This window comes from Argopecten irradians, chromosome 2 (genome assembly GCF_041381155.1).
Source record: "Argopecten irradians isolate NY chromosome 2, Ai_NY, whole genome shotgun sequence".
NCBI classification, from domain to species: domain Eukaryota; kingdom Metazoa; phylum Mollusca; class Bivalvia; order Pectinida; family Pectinidae; genus Argopecten; species Argopecten irradians.
This window is the reverse complement of record NC_091135.1, coordinates 56,857,348-56,875,157: the sequence shown is the minus strand read 5'-3', so window position 1 is coordinate 56,875,157 and position 17,810 is coordinate 56,857,348. Positions and strand designations below refer to the sequence as shown.

The 17,810-nt window shown below is 37.3% G+C and overlaps 1 protein-coding gene across 1 annotated transcript; it reads left to right on the top strand.

Moving 5' to 3' along the window:
- The first annotated feature begins 37 nt into the window (after nt 1–37).
- On the top strand, nt 38–16,933 carry LOC138316030 (zinc finger CCCH domain-containing protein 18-like). The gene is made up of 18 exons (XM_069257501.1): nt 38–213; nt 552–2,779; nt 3,250–3,291; nt 4,960–5,101; nt 5,328–5,410; nt 5,704–5,787; nt 7,464–7,615; nt 7,848–8,013; nt 8,352–8,416; nt 8,675–8,794; nt 10,046–10,147; nt 10,776–10,874; nt 11,204–11,293; nt 12,208–12,447; nt 12,680–12,897; nt 13,363–13,577; nt 13,819–13,930; nt 15,002–16,933. Exons 2-18 carry the CDS (start codon nt 575–577, stop codon nt 15,271–15,273), a joined length of 4,407 nt encoding a protein of 1,468 aa, XP_069113602.1. The 5' UTR covers nt 38–213; nt 552–574; the 3' UTR covers nt 15,274–16,933.
- The last annotated feature ends 877 nt before the right edge of the window (nt 16,934–17,810 follow it).

The window sequence follows — 17,810 nt, the reverse complement described above, 5'->3', positions numbered from 1 at the left end:
GAATGAACTCTATGTCATATGACCTCACTCAACCAATGAAAATTTAGTAATGGCGGCGTCTATGCGATGAAGTGTGATTGCCGTTAAAAGTTTCAGATGATTTTTTTATTGAATTTTAAAGGATACTAATACTAGACGAGTTTGAAAACCATTCATGGTTGACCTGTATAGCCTGCTGAAGCAGTGCGATCGGATTTGATCGCTCTCGTCCAGGTATGATAAATACTTTCTATATGTTTATCCGGCTTTATGCCGAGAGGTCTCCTCATGCATCATTTTGCTGCATTGATCATAGATTATGTTGCATTATTCACTATTATGAAGCTATAAAACAACTAACGCTGATGACAATGGCAACATTCAACTAAATTGTGACTTTATTTAAAAACGTTATATACTAAGCAGGGAAGGGTGAATTAGTCATGACCAATTTCGATTCATTAAAAACTCTACGTTATAGGCCTATATGGAAGAAGATATATTCAAAGACAGTGTTATTTTTACTAGTCATTTGTTAAAAGTTAATAACCGCTTTCTCTTGTTTTTAACAGATTTAAACAGAAAAGAAAGAACGATGGACATAGGTGATGAGGCAGTATCATCAATCAATGAAGAGGAAGATGATAGATTGTCAGACCAACAAGATGACAATGTTGAAGATTGCAGCATTCGGGGAGAGGCTGGTTCATTTGTAGGAGGAGACAATGATGCTGAAGAGCCTGCAGCATCACCCATAAATGACCAAGATAACAACCGTCAGAAGGAAAATGAAGCAATTATCAACTTACCAACAGGAAAACTAGATGAAAAAATGGATCAATTGTCAGAGAAAAATGAGGAAGAAGATGAAACAGATAAAAATGAAAAATATGATGATGATGATGATGAGAGCCAAGAAAATTATGAAGAAGACAGTCAAGATGAAGTGCTACAGGAAAGAGATGCAGAAAATGCTTCAAGTCAAGAGGATTTTCAAGAAGGAATAATTAGTGATGACACTGCTCAGCAATTTATAGAAGGCAATGAAGAAGAAGAATACAATGAGGTTTCAAGCCAGGATGATGTGCAAGAGGACAGTATTATCGATAATCAAAGCCAAGAGGAGGATAATCAGGAATTTGGCAAGCAAAGTGAAGATATAGGAGAGAGTTCTGGGGATACAAATGTTAAAAGAGATGACAAAGAAGTTGGAGATATTGATGATGAAATTGATGATGATGATGAATTTAGTGTTGATGACATAAAAGAACTTGATAGAGATGAAGATGATATCAGTCAAGAAGAAACACATGTTCTTGACAAAGAGACTTTTGAAGAGTTATGGGATAAGGAAGCAGATTCTGGTGACCGCTCAGTAGAGAGAGATAGATTTTCTTTATCAGAGCTTGAGGAAGAAAGTAATGTTGTGAGAAATGACAACATTCCTGATTCTACGACATTTGATACGAAAAATCAGACAGATAACATTGAGGAAGTATCAAATCAGGCAGCTGACCTTGACCTATCAAATCAGGTAGATAATTCAAATTTGATTTCCAGTAGTCATATAGGTGGTGGTACTTGTGGGGAAAATGATTCTTTAACTGGTGAGGAAGGTGATGAAATAGATGAGGAAATTGTGGATACAGAGGGAGATTCTATAGGATCATCATTGTATGATGAAAATGATGAGAGGGAAGTAAAAGACTTTGATGAATTTGAGGAAAATGCATCACCTGCCCATGTATTACAGAAAAGTGTTGCTTCCCCTGATCAATCTAATGATAACAATAATATAGTTGGTAGTGATAGTGTTGATGCTGAGGATCCTCCAATGGAGTGTGACAAGACAGTAAGTGATACAAATGACTATGGCATGGACAGTAATACTATAAATAATGAACAGTTAGAGGATGTGTCTCAAGATTCGACTAACATACAGCAAGAAAATGATATGAGTGAGGACGGTGAAATAGATGAAGATGATTCAATGAATGCTGATGATAATGTCAGTTCTGATGGAGAAATTATTGATGAGGACTTTCAAAATAAAGAGGAAACGGATATTCCTAAAGACGAGGGAGAGGATGGATCAGTACTAATGAGTGAAGGCGAAAGTGTGCATGAAGCAGTAGAATCAGTTGGGGGTGAGTTCAAAGATAGGTGTATTGACAATTCAGGTGATGAAATGCAGCCTCTAAACTGTGCTAGTCCCACAGTAGAACAAGGCGGCATTGACAAGGGTGACGACTGGGACACTCTAGACCTGGAGACAGGAGCACCTGCTCCTGGTGCTAGGATGTCAATGGAGCAGACACAAGGTGGCGTACAAAAGGATGTAGAACCAGAAGACATTGATTCACCAGAAGAAACAGAGGATATAGATTCTCCGGAGAGTGACATGGAGGAAGAGGAGGGCGAGGTAGACCCAGAAAATCCTGCATCACCAGTATCAGAGGACGAACAGATAGGGGAAGTTAACAGAGAGGAAGACAACATCTACAATGATGTGTCGGATGAGGAGGAATCTTACAGTGATGATGATGCTTTACCTGCAAACAATATGGCAGATACTACGGCTGTCAGTCACAAGGAAGAGGTGAAACAGGAACGTCCAAAGTTTACAGATCTGAGGGAGAAGATACGAGAGGGACAACTTAAAGCACAGTCAAGCCTTCAGGAGGATCATGATGAACTGGACTATGATGAAGATGGTATGGATGATGCCCCAAAATCTGCAGATGACAAGGACAAAATGGATGATAGTCGGGGCAATGATGATGATGAAAAGGGTGAAGATGTGAGTTAATTGTCTCTTTGTCTTTTGGGAGATTCTATTTTTATATGCTCTTGATGAAATTGGGGGTTGGCGGGGAGCATAAAATGTTACACATGTCTGATTGTCTGGTATGTCCAGTTGTATGTATCCAGTTTTGATATAATATTGAGGTTTGTAATTCATGTCTTGTATTACTATATATATATACTTTGTTTAATTATTTTATGTGTCACATTAAAGCCAGATGAGGGAATATATACCATATCTACAATCATATGTAAGTAAATATAAGCACTCATTTTAAATAACAAAGATATCAGCTAGAGGTCCCCTTTTACAGACCTTAAATTGATGCCAAATTTGAATATTAATGTGGCATTTTACATGGATGGATACAGGTGTAAATTAGTCTTACATAAATAAACATTACAACTGTAGAAAGGATGATAATTTCAGAAAATGATTGAAAATCATTTGCTTTCTTGTTTTAGGGTGAAGCAGATTCTGATCGAGATGATGGAGAGGTGGACGATGTAAGTTCACAGATTTTTTTAGTAGACAAATGATGCAGAAAAGATCAAGTTTGTAGTTGAATTTTTAAAATTTAGGGAAGAGGGGAGGGCATTTTTTTTTACACAAAACAATGAGTTGGTTGTTAGATTCTTTTAAAAAAAAAAAAAAAAGCAAGACAAAGATTTTTAGCCCACCATCATCAGATGGTGGGCTATTCAAATCGCCCTGCGTCCGTGGTCCGTGGTCCATCGTCCGTCGTCCGTCTGTAAACAATGCTTGTTATCACTATTTCTTAAAAACTGCTGCAGGGATTTTGTTCAAACTTCACATGGAGGTTACCCTTGGTCCCTAGTTGTGCCATACAGATTTTGAGGCTGATCGGAAAAACAAGATGGCCGCCAGGCAGCCATCTTTGATTTTGGCAGTTGAAGTTTGTTATCGATATTTCTTGAGAACTACTGAAGGGATTTTGTTCAAATTTCACATGGAGGTTACCCTTGGTCCCTAGTTGTGCCATACAGATTTTGAGGCTGATCGGAAAAACAAGATGGCCGCCAGGCAGCCATCTTTGATTTTGGCAGTTGAAGTTTGTTATCGATATTTCTTGAGAACTACTGAAGGGATTTTGTTCAAACTTCACATTGAGGTTACCCTTGGTCCCTAGTTGTGCCATACAGATTTTGAGGCTGATCGGAAAAACAAGATGGCCGCCAGGCAGCCATCTTTGATTTTGGCAGTTGAAGTTTGTTTTCGATATTTCTTGAGAACTACTGAAGGGATTTTGTTCAAACTTCACATGGAGGTTACCCTTGGTCCCTAGTTGTGCCATACAGATTTTGAGGCTGATCGGAAAAACAAGATGGCAGCCAGGCAGCCATCTTTGATTTTGGCAGTTGAAGTTTGTTATCGATATTTCTTGAGAACTACTGAAGGGATTTTGTTCAAACTTCACATGGAGGTTACCCTTGGTCCCTATTTGTGCCTTACAGATTTTGAGGCTGATAGGAAAAACAAGATGGCCGCCAGGCGGCCATCTTGGATTTTGATAGTTAAGGTTTGATATCCCTATTTCTCAAAAAGTGCTGAAGGGATTTTTCTCAAATTTAATATGCAGGTTCCCCTAGGGCCCTAGTTGTGCATATTGCATTTTTGGACCAATCGGTGAACAAGATGGCCGCCAGGCCGCCATCTTGGATTTTGATAGTTAAAGTTTGTTATTGCTATTTCTCAGATAGTACTGAAGGGATCTGTCTCAAATTTCATATGTAGGTTCCCCTAGGGACCTAGTTGTGCATATTGTGATTGGGGATCGATCGGTCAACAAGATTGCTGCCAGGCAGCCATCTGGATCTTTCTCAAATTTCACGTGTAGGTTCCCCTAGGGCCCTAGTTGTGCATATTGTGATTTGGGACCGATTGATCAACAAGATGGCCGCCAAGGAGTCATCTTTGATTTTGATAGTTGAAGTTTGTTACCGCTATTTCTCAAAAGGTACTGAAGCGATCTGTCTCAAATTTTATATGTAGTATGTTTGAAAAAGTTTAAAAAGTAGAGAAAAGATCCATCTTTCCATTGTCAGATATAGATCATTCTTTGGTGGGCGCCAAGATCCCTCTGGGATCTCTTGTTCTATGTCAATAAGGAATTATTGTTATTGTTGTCAATAGCTCTATTTGTTTTCCCAAAGGATGAAGATTGTGAGGAGGGTGAGATAAAAGAACCTGGAGCTCGCAAGCCTTTTGTGAAACCTATATGTCGTTTCTACACGCGTGGCCAGTGTACCTGGGGCAACAACTGCAGATTTCTTCACCCAGGAGTCAATGATAAAGGTTTGTTGATATAACTACACACAGTCACACACATATGTTTAAAGGAGTAATTAATATGTATTTGTTCCACATTTTTATTTCTATGTTTGTGTTCAGCATACAACATTTAAGAATAATAAAACTCGGAGTGATTTCATCATTCATGTTTATTGACATGTTCTCAAACTGTTCTGTTGTTAGATTTATAAAACCAGTTACTTAATCAGTTTTTATTTTGTTTTAACAGGAAATTATAGATTGATAGAGAGACCTGGGTTTGATAGTCCAACAAAAAAGAATTTCGGAAAGGGTCCATGGAACCAAGGGGAGGTATTTTGTTGTTTTGATGAATTGGACTGCACCACTTTGCCTTAAAACAAATTTTCCTATAAACTCAACAGAAGTATCATAATATTTAAATGCTATATACTATTTTTGAATAACTTGATATTTTACCATGAGGTCACAGTATGTAAGGTTATATTTACATTGTGCATCTTCCCAACTCGCCAAATGTTGATATACACATAGTGATACATGTATAAACATATAAGTGAGCTTTGAAAATTAATATGTATTTTTACCTGATTTACGGTATGATGAAAGGAAATGTTTTGTTTCAGGGCCCTTTTGAAGAATTAGCTCCCCCTCCTTTGGCCCCACCTACAGAGTCGGCATGGGAACGAGGCTTGAGACATGCAAAGGAGGTAAGATTTATTGTATCTAATTTCTGTGCTGTAGGCCTTTTGATCTAAGAGTTTGTCCAATTTTGAAGGAGATGTGTGAATTTCTCCTGTCTCACATACTCAAAAAGAGCTCGAGGATTCTATACAGAAATCTTTTGCATCAATGCCCAATTAGGTTGTATGTATCCATGTCATTTCAATACAGAGGACTCCACATAATCGAATAACGGTTATTCGAATATTTCGGTTATTTGCATGAAATTCTGCGGTCCCGAATTTTTTCCTTCTTTATCTTTGTTTTTCAACTCCGTGTATTTGCTTAGACTTTTACATGACCTCCGGTTATTCGAATAAAATATTTGGGAAATTCTAAAAATGAAATCGAATATTTTTCAATTTTGCAATATATTTTTAGCGAAATTCGCCGATATATGTTTCAAGATACTTCGCTTTTACTAGAAATCATCCTGGTAACAGATTAACGTTATAGTATGGCTTGTTATTTTATGCACGAATCTGCAAAGGTATTCGACGCTGTTACGATTTACATCAGCAGCGGTTGATCATAACTTTAGTATATTCACTGACTCAAACATCTAATTAAAGCATTTGCACTTTCAAATATGTTTATTTATTAACGTAACGTACCTTAGTTCGCGATCGGTTGGAGAAACCATGCTTCCTTACAACAATCGCCATTCATGAGTAGTCTCGTTCAACCAGAGTCTTGTTGACTACGACAGACATGTGCGTATCAAGCGTCTCGTTGAACGAGACATAAAAGCATGCAAAGTCGGCGTACAATGACTACCGCAAGTTTCGTACATTATGTAAGCTTAGGATACAAAAGATACTTGCTATGTTAATTGTTTCATTGCTACTTGAATATGCATTAATTTCTGAAATGTTATCAAGCTATTCGCCGTATAGATCAACAATACAGGGAGAATTCTCAAAAGACATTTAGGTCGAGTGAACGCATGGCTTCATCACCTGCCGCCATTTTCGAATTCATATGCACATGTGTAAAAGCAACACTACTAGTTGATCGGCACTTTGAAGTTTAATCACGATCGTAAGTTCATTTTGCCAGGCAAATGTACGTAAATTTGTTTATTATTTAGGTTCAGAAATGTAGACACAAATTCAATCCTGTTTAGTAGAATCTAATTGCATTTGATATCGATCGTTTAGCTGTTTCTCAAATATTCACGTGTCGATCTAACGTAAACAAGAATCTAATATTGGAATATTTTTTGTTATTAAACAATTAAAATCGATTTACAACTTCGAAAATAATTACTTGTGGTTCGTTTTAAGTGTAAATAATTTACGTATTTATCAAGTAAACGAAACGATATTTATTTGCCTATTCACATACATATGTGTGGGGTCAAACGGAGGTGCAAAATGTCATCTCCGCCTATTCGAATACTCCGGTTATTTGCATATTTTCTTCTGGAAAATGACCTATGCAAATAAGCGGAATCCTCTGTATATCAAAGTTCATTAGTTTAATAATTCAATAACAAATTTGCATAAAGTCATTTCTCACCTTTTGATATTTGGAATGTTTCTAGACAATCTTAAAACTAATAACGCTATGACCAAATGACAAAATCTGTCTGTATAGAAAAGAAGCCTACCTCTCATCTATCTCCCTTTATATAGGTGTAATGAAGATGTATGTTTTTCAGATGGTTAAGAAAGCTAGCCAGAGGAAGGAAACTGATGCAAATTTTGAGGACAAGAAAATGAATTTATCAATAGAGGAAGACCGAGAATTCAATAAAGAAAATGACCGCCTCAAGTTTGACAAGGGACCTAAAGATCCATATTATGATCAAGTGTAAGTTTTACCTGGGCAAGGTGTTGATTCTTACACCCAATATTTACAGTAATATCTATGATACTGAAGCTTAGAATATATTTATGAAGATGCAATGTAATGCAAAATTAAATAATTTTGAAATACTTTATGAGTCATAATCAGATATAGTTTATGGCTCTGTGTGGTCTGATGTAACGTCATCATTATGAAATGATTATTCCATGCACTGCTGATGTTTTATGTGTCACAGATATGATGATGAGTATTATGACAAACCATACCAGCATCAACGTCAGCACCATAACTGGCAGTCTGGTCAGTATGAGAACTTCGAGGTACGCTGGACACGAGAACCAGAGTGGATACAACCGGCCATGCCTCCACAACATCACCATCGACCACCTCCAGAATCTTACGTGAGTACAGGAATAACTGTCATTGATACCTATATTTCTAACTTTGAACTGGGAATGTCTGTTGAGTAAGTTATTTTGACGTAGGTTTAAAGTACTGTCTTTGAGATTAACACTCGAAAAAGTTTAATTGAGTTCTGTGGCCTGTACATGGTGTCCAGAATAATATAAAGGATCTCTCCTTATATTAAATCAACTGTTAGGTAGGATAAGGAATTGTACATTTTGATGCCACACTAGCTAAGCCATTAGTAAGTAATGCAGAAATTATATATCTTACACATGGCTTGTCTGGCCCAATGTAAGTGACCTGTACATGTATCAGTACTTTATCATTGTAGGTACGGGAAAGAGAAAAGTATTCCCCTAGACATCTATCTCCACCTCCACAACACCACATAGAAAGGTCAGTATTAACCACATCATAGGGACAGAGTGATATAACAAAGTATTGGTCCATGTCATCAGTGTTACAGATAACAGCCTACATAACACGGACAGGGCCTCTTTAATGTAATGGTACATAACAAGATAAATGGTTAAAATCAAGACAAGAGGTCAATCTAGAAAATATTAATGGATATTGATTCAGATGATAATGAAATGACTTATATAGTTAGCTGCTGCATTATTCCGTCATATTGTTATGTTTGTATTTCCCTAGGTTTGAACGTCACCGTGATAATCGACGAAGAGAGTGGGAAGGTGAGCGACCAGAACCGCCAGTCCACCAACATCAGCCTCGACCACGACCAGCAGACTCCTGGCACGACCCCTGGAGAAGGTCACTTTTCTTATCTCTTTCTTTACTCTGCGCTGTAAATCATTTTAATCTCGAGAGACTAGTCGCAATATTTAGTTCTTTTGCAGATGTAGTTCCAAACAAACTTTACTATTTATTTAATTGTTTTTCTCATATATTTTTATTCAGTCATATGTAATATAATCATTTAATTTTAATTATTTTTTCATTTTAAATTGTCAAATTGAATTTGTGTACAGTTCTTGAAAAAAAAAAATGAAATTAGCATCATTTTATTCAAATCCAGAACAAAAGTGGAGTCTTTTTTCAATACTCAGAAAATAATATGGAAAATAATAAGCTAGTGTTCAGTAAAAATAAATTTTGACTTAAGATTTTTGACATAAATTTCATGAACTGTACTTTTTACTAACAGCAGATATTTAACACTGATTGTATTCACTGTATATTTTCTTGCTTTAATATTATATGTAGTAAAACTTTTAACAGATATACTGATTATATTTTCTTTCCTTATATCTAACGATAGTTGATAAATATCTGAGTGATTTTAATAACTATAATTTCAAATCTGAAATATTTTGCATTTGATGGTATCCATTATTTCATTGTCAATATCGACTCAAGAATGATTTTGCTGAACATGGTACCTGTGGAAAAAAGCTGTGTGATTCAATATCTTTATTAGCATATATGGTATTGAATTTAACACACTGTTAGACATGCACTTGTTCTGCACAGGTTTGTACAAAAACCAGATCAAGTAAAGTGTGCATATAAAAATGAACGAAAATAGGGCTAGTAGAATTCTGATCAGGGCTAGTGAAAAATTGTTGCCTCTAGCCCTTGGGCTAGTGCAAAATTTTCAGAATTGTACACCCATGTGCTTATACTTTTGAAGATGTCTGGAAATAAAATAAAAAAATCACTGCTTTTGCCCCTAAAGGGTGGGAGGTAGGATCGTTTCTGAAATCTCTCAGTCTTCTACTAAGCCTTCTTTGTTACTGTAGTGTTACTGTCAGTGGAGCTAATCTTGTTTTGTGAAGAGTCAATTAACCAAATGATATTGATCTTAACATTCTTTAAAATCACTATAAATAGCAATTTCATTTTGATTATACTTTAAAAGAATTGTACTGAATTCATATTTACATCTAATTGTATTTAAAGAAAGTATTCCAAGTGTCTCTAATATTTCTGTATATTTGAGACTCAATTGTTGGTGTGTTTACCTTTCTGTTGAAGAATAAATGTAAGGCAATTATATTACAGGTCAAAGTCTCCAAAGAGGAAACCAAGAACATCCCGAAGTCATTCCCGTGGAAGACGGAGAGCCCGACGTTCCCATAGCTATTCTTCCTCATTCTCGTCTAGGTAATTATCTCTGGTCTGACTACTTTCTGGGATTGTGAGAGTTCGTGGTTCTAGCTGAAATGATTTCGGGTTACGACGAAAGTTCACACAGGACCAGATTCCTGTGATGACTTCAAAATTCTAATTTTATTTTCTGTCCAATATATTGTTGAAAGTTCCCTTCTTGCAATCAATAAAAAAAAAACCCACCTTTTTAGTTTTAGTTTTTAGATATTAATTGCTTTATTTTTATAGTTGTCCATAAATTAATTTTTCAAAACCACTGGGAAGTAGTGTTTTGTTTATAGTTGATGAGCGAAATCACATTTTGAGCCTACAATCATGAGGTGATGGGCTATTAAAATGCTTATCTATTAGTGTTATTTCTCAGGAAGTAGATGGAAGGAAGCAGTCTTGAATTTCATTTGTTACTATGTTGAGTTTTGTGTATTTATCAAATGTTCATAATCATTGTGGGAGCTAATATCTTGGCATACACAATGTGAAATACAAAGTAATGTGCTGTACCCGGGCAATTTGATTGATATATGGTGATCTGTCAAATATGTAACAATATAGTGCTTGTAAGTTTGATGTGTGTGTTAATACTAAAGGAAACCAACTTTGATATATGTTGATATTTTTGCAGTTCATTTTCTGGTTCGTCACGATCACGGTCCAGATCTTCATCATACAGTTCCTATAGCAGTCACTCCTCAGCCAGCAGGTCATCATCCCCGGGCTCCAGGTTTGTAAATTACAGTCACCTTTAATCACAAGTAACTAAGTAACTCGTAGTTGATAATTGAATTTGTTAAGATTTTCAATTAGAATTTTACCAAATTTATCCTAACATGTCAAAGTCTACCAAACATCAGTGGACAGTCTAATTTTTCGGTATTTATTTTCAAATCAATAAAATATGCTTTAAGGTAAACATTGATATGATATGATACATTTATCAATTTGAAAATTGATTGATTTCCACCTCCAGAATAATATCAAAGTTAACAGAGACATCTATGTCACACTTAAATCATTGTAGTTTCTTATTTTCTGAGTTTCTTTGGCTTTCAGATCATCCAAATCTAAGTCCCCTGCTAAAGGTCCAGTAAAGCGTGCCCAGGGTGGTCCTGGGGACAGGAAGGTCTCAGGTCCTGGATCCAAGTAAGTACCATATTTGCAGAATTAAATGTGTACTAAACTAAAGGAAGCCGCTTTAGCTTATATTATACTGCTGTCGTTCCATATTATGGAAAAAGGTTAAAGAAATAAAGACATAGATGATACATAATATAGTAAAGGTTTCAAGGAATAATAATATGCAGTACATTTGTGATATATTCTAACTTTATGTCATTATATTTACATTCTGTGTATTTCGTCACTATATGAATCAACCAACTGACGAAAACAAACATTTGCGTATGAAAACACTATGAATACAACGATTTTCATGCATCAATCAGCTGATTTCAAACATTACGCCAGTTTCATATCATTAAAAAATAGCCCCCCACAATATTTTAATGTATAATCTTTCATGTGTTGTTTCTTGATATAGAATCAACTAAGGTTTACTGTAATAAGTCAATCAAATCTTATTTTAACTATATTACTTGTTTATCATTTGTCATCCAGCTGTTCCATTAATCTAGTTTCTCATCGTATATGGGTGTCATAATTTTAAACCTTTCAATAATTTTTATTTTCATAAATTATTCTAATGTAAATAAATGGATTGAATTTATTTTCATAATTTTCATAGCCACTATGAATAGCAGAAGCTATCTACATATCTTCCAAGGAGCGCTAACGCGCTCCACGGGATATGTAGATAGAGCTGCTATTCATAGCCGCTATAAAAATTAGAAAGGTACATTCAATCCCTATATGAATGATATTTTGTCTAACTCTATCTTGATAAAAAAAACTACTTGTTCATTTATAAATTTGAGTGTAAAATTTTTTACCATAGAAAAAACATTTCTACACCTTATCAAAATAAATTGTGTAAAAAACTGTAGATTACCATTAGATTATGCCTAGATTTGATGTCTATATACTACTGTTATTTGTAGTGAGCAGCCTCGCAGTGCTGTTGCTGTGAAAGGAAAACCTCATGGGAGTCCAGATAAACGTCGACATGGAATGTACCATGGGCCTGGATCAGGCCCTGGTCCTGGGGGCCCTCCTAAACAGCGAGGGGGGCCTGGAGGTGGCCCTCCAAGACACATGCCACCTAGCTCACATCCAGGCAGGCCCCCACAACGAGGAATACCCCCATCCCAGCGTGGGGGCCCTCGACGCCCTATGCAAAAGTAAGTCATGGACTGTGAGATATTCCTCTTGCCCTATAGTAGTTAGAACTCTTGTTTGATGAACAGTATTTGATCTTATAACCTTTTCCCTATTATCTCTACTGCCTAAGGTCTTGCATATATTTGGATATTCTATATAAAATCTTGTGAGACTTCAGTTTAAAATGTATCTTTTTTATCTTTAGCAATTAAACCAACCAATAATTTATCTATCAATACTTTCTATTTTTAGACCACCACCTTGTCGCCGTGGTAGTGCCAGTTCCAGTGGCAGTAGTTTGTCTCGGTCCCGAAGTCGATCATCCTCGTCCTCACGATCGTCAAGTAACAGCAGTGTGTCTTCGTTCAGCAGTCACACCTCTAGTAGTTCTAGTGGCAGTGCTGATTCCGAGCATTTGTATCGTGGTGTTGGGGACAGTCCATCTCCACAAAAACCGCGTAAGCCTGCAGGTAAACACTTTAACACATCATCTGTTGTGGTATTGGTGTGAAATTTAGAAATTAATATTCATAAAATATATTGAAAACTTCAGAATATAATCAAAGTGGTCTGCATAACTTGGAATTCCTTGAATATACACCAAAAATACAAATACTATAAATAATTAAAGGTAGGTTTCGCCCAAAGAAATATAAAGACTTCAAAATTAAAATTTGTTCTGTACATAGGTATAATCTTCAGGCCATTTTCAATGCATACACATTTGTTCAATCTCATACGCATAAAGAAATTAAATTGAGATATTTTGAAAATGTTTTTCATCTTTTCTGCTTTTTATTGGGTTTTGCAAAAATGTTTATATGGTTGGGCAAAACCTTCCTTTAATAGCCTTATGTTATGGCATATTAGGAAGGTTAATAAAATTAATTGATATTGTTCAACACAAAACTAACTTGTAAGATTTAAATCCCCAGCTGCAAAACCAAAGAAGAGAGGCCCTCCTCCTCAACTCAGGGATAAAGGTGGACCCCCAGGTGTAATGAAAGGGGATCAAAGGGGAGGTAAAGGCCGCCCCGACAGTAAGATGGAACCATCTGGTAGACAGGCCGTGTCTGCACCAAACAAACCCAAAGACCCACTAAAACTGGCAGGACAGAAACCAAACATCAAACTCACCCTCCTCAACAAGGTACTCACTTTTACAGCATTGTAGAATAATATTTTGGTTTCAATGAATTTTGCTTTAAGAAGATTTTGCCTGTATTGGTGTAAGATGCATGGATTGTTTGGAACCACAAAGGTATATTCTTTTATTCAAATTATATTTCTTTATTTCTAATCGTTTGATATGACATTGAAGTGGTTAAGTAGGTAAGTAGTGCGTAAATAACAATGGTAAATGAATTATAAATCTGTCCTCGCAATTACAGGCTCCCTCAGAAAAAGGCCAGACAGGAAAGAAACGACCTGCTGATCAGCCTCAGGCGGCGCCACCTTCCAAGAGGATGGCTCACGGTCCTGTCACACAACTAAAGGCTCCAGGTCGGTAATGAGTTATAGCAGTAATAACAACTAGTCCCTCCAATTGTTTGTCAGCTTCACAGATTCCAAAGTCTAGATCTTTGGACGTATGACTTTCGCTTCAAATCTTTCTGATACATTGTTTATTCTACCCTGATAATCCATAAGCAGACAGCACAATGCTCTTACGTTTTTGCATCATCGCTGTCTTAGATTGGGGTGACCTGATCTGGTTAGCCCCCTGTGATTTTGTAAGGGCTTTGAAACTTTGAAAATAATTTTAGCGGATGCGGAAATAAAGTTAGATGAGAAAATATATATTTTACCCAAACAGTGTAATCCATACATAAAAACTATATAGATACACATATGTACAACAGTTATTGAATACTAAGTCCTCAGAATCTTTATTTTTTGTCATTAGTTTCTGCATAAAATGTGAGAATTTGTCAACTCCACATTTTCTAATAGAACACCTGTAAACAACTTTCTAGCGGTCATTATGCTTATATTTTGATATCAACACTTTCCTGATTTCCAAACAAAGAGATTTAATCTTAATACGCAATAGTCGGGAATATAAATTGTCACTAGAGTCCAAAATGTCTCGTGCAATCTATGTTTGAAAGAATCTAAATACTAATCGGGAAATGTTAAGAAATATGTTAATCATTAATATTGTCCAGAATAATTGTGACATTCAAAAAAGAATGGAATATGTTATGTAATTAATGTACGTGTATCACTGTTGTTGGCAAATTTCACAATATTATCGAGGAGGAAATGGAAAGCCCTATTTTCTCAAGATCTCTAAACAAAATTTTGAATACTCCCTATGAGTCCAAATCAGTTATATAGTAGAATATGTTTTAGCTGTATCTGTACCGATTGAAAGAGTCTCTATTGAAGCCAAATCAATGTTCCAGAATATTGGATGAATTTGGGCTGAACTTGCTCTTGTCACCCTCAAAGAAAATTTTGAAATTCAAAAAGTGAAGTAATATATTAAGAAGGACTTCTATTTCTAGTTTACCTGATCTCTTTGTACTCTATAATTAAAATGATACAACATTAACAAAAAAAATTTTCCAGATAAAGTTATTAAGAAGCCAGACAAGGTTGTGCGTCCTACGCCTGTGATGAAGCCAAAGCCTGCCCCTGCAGCCCCCGCAAAGGCCCCAGCTCGTCCCCCCATCTCCCCGATCAAAGCTGCACCTAAACCTAGTCTGGCAGCTGCAGCTGCAGCAGCCTCCGCCCTCAGCCAGAAAGAGAAGAAAAGTACTTCATCACGACGAGAGGAGCTGCTGAAACAACTCAAGGCTGTAGAGGATGCTATTGCTCGTAAACGGTCCAAAATGTCATGATAAGTGCTCATAAGTATATTTAATCCTATTAGCCTTACCTATCAGACTGCCTGATCACAAATCTTAACGGCAGGCATATCAAGACACTCACCCCACAGCATGTAGGAAGACATGGTTTGATATCTGAACATAGCATCATGCTCCAGATATCCCTACAACATGGCTGACTGTAGGGGGATATGGTGTGATATCTGAACATAGCATCATGCTCCAGATATCCCTACAACATGGCTGACTATTGGGGATATGGTGACATAAAGACCTGATTATGAACTGTAGGCTGATTTGGTGTGATATAATGACATACAGCCCACATCTAGCTCCAGATATCCATATAGAGGTGATTAAGACAACTACTGGATAATTTGATGTGATATCCTGATCTGTAGTCTCAGATAGTCCTTAACAAACATGACTGTGGAACACTAATGTGATAAATGGATGTTTGGGCCCACCCCAGATATCCTAGGTATCAGCTGATGTGGACTTGGGATTCTAGAGCTGTGAATCTGGCTACCTGTAAGATATGTCTGTTGTAAGTGTATGGACAGGAGGACACTGGATGTGAAGTATGATCTAATATGGTAGCATGTCTTTAGATCCCTTGTAAGTGTATGGACAGGAGGACACTGGATGTGAAGTATGACCTAGTATGGTAGCATGTCTTCAGATCCCTTGTAAGTGTATGGACAGGAGGACACTGGATGTGAAGTATGACCTAGTATGGTAGCATGTCTTTAGATCCCTTGTAAGTGTATGGACAGGAGGACACTGGATGTGAAGTATGACCTAGTATGGTAGCATGTCTTTAGATCCCTTGTAAGTGTATGGACAGGAGGACACTGGATGTGAAGTATGACCTAGTATGGTAGCATGTCTTTAGATCCCTTGTAAGTGTATGGACAGGAGGACACTGGATGTGAGGTATGACCTAGTATGGTAGCATGTCTTCAGATCCCTTGTAAGTGTATGGACAGGAGGACACTGGATGTGAAGTATGACCTAGTATGGTAGCATGTCTTTAGATCCCTTGTAAGTGTATGGACAGGAGGACACTGGATGTGAAGTATGACCTAGTATGGTAGCATGTCTTTAGATCCCTTGTAAGTGTATGGACAGGAGGACACTGGATGTGAAGTATGACCTAGTATGGTAGCATGTCTTTAGATCCCTTGTAAGTGTATGGACAGGAGGACACTGGATGTGAAGTATGACCTAGTATGGTAGCATGTCTTTAGATCCCTTGTAAGTGTATGGACAGGAGGACACTGGATGTGAAGTATGACCTAGTATGGTAGCATGTCTTTAGATCCCTTGTAAGTGTATGGACAGGAGGACACTGGATGTGAAGTATGATCTAATATGGTAGCATGTCTTTAGATCCCTTGTAAGTGTATGGACAGGAGGACACTGGATGTGAAGTATGACCTAGTATGGTAGCATGTCTTTAGATCCCTTGTAAGTGTATGGACAGGAGGACACTGGATGTGAAGTATGACCTAGTATGGTAGCATGTCTTTAGATCCCTTGTAAGTGTATGGACAGGAGGACACTGGATGTGAAGTATGACCTAGTATGGTAGCATGTCTTTAGATCCCTTGTAAGTGTATGGACAGGAGGACACTGGATGTGAAGTATGACCTAGTATGGTAGCATGTCTTAGATCCCTTGTAAGTGTATGGACAGGAGGACACTGGATGTGAAGTATGACCATATGGTAGCATGTCTTTAGATCCCTTGTAAGTGTATGGACAGGAGGACACTGGATGTGAAGTATGACCTAGTATGGTAGCATGTCTTTAGATCCCTTGTAAGTGTATGGACAGGAGGACACTGGATGTGAAGTATGACCTAGTATGGTAGCATGTCTTAGATCCCTTGTAAGTGTATGGACAGGAGGACACTGGATGTGAAGTATGACCTAGTATGGTAGCATGTCTTAGATCCCTTGTAAGTGTATGGACAGGAGGACACTGGATGTGAAGTATGACCTAGTATGGTAGCATGTCTTTAGATCCCTTGTAAGTGTATGGACAGGAGGACACTGGATGTGAAGTATGACCTAGTATGGTAGCATGTCTTAGATCCCTTGTAAGTGTATGGACAGGAGGACACTGGATGTGAAGTATGACCTAGTATGGTAGCATGTCTTTAGATCCCTTGTAGTGTATGGACAGGAGACACTGGATGTGAGTATACTACTGTAGTATGGAGGATGGAGTGAGTAGACCTAGTATGGTAGCATGTCTTAGATCCCTTGTAAGTGTATGGACAGGAGGACACTGGATGTGAAGTATGACCTAGTATGGTAGCATGTCTTTAGATCCCTTGTAAGTGTATGGACAGGAGGACACTGGATGTGAAGTATGACCTAGTATGGTAGCATGTCTTTAGATCCCTTGTAAGTGTATGGACAGGAGGACACTGGATGTGAGTAGCTAGTATGGTACATGGAGGACACATGGATGTGAAGTATGACCTAGTATGGTAGCATGTCTTTAGATCCCTTGTAAGTGTATGGACAGGAGGACACTGGA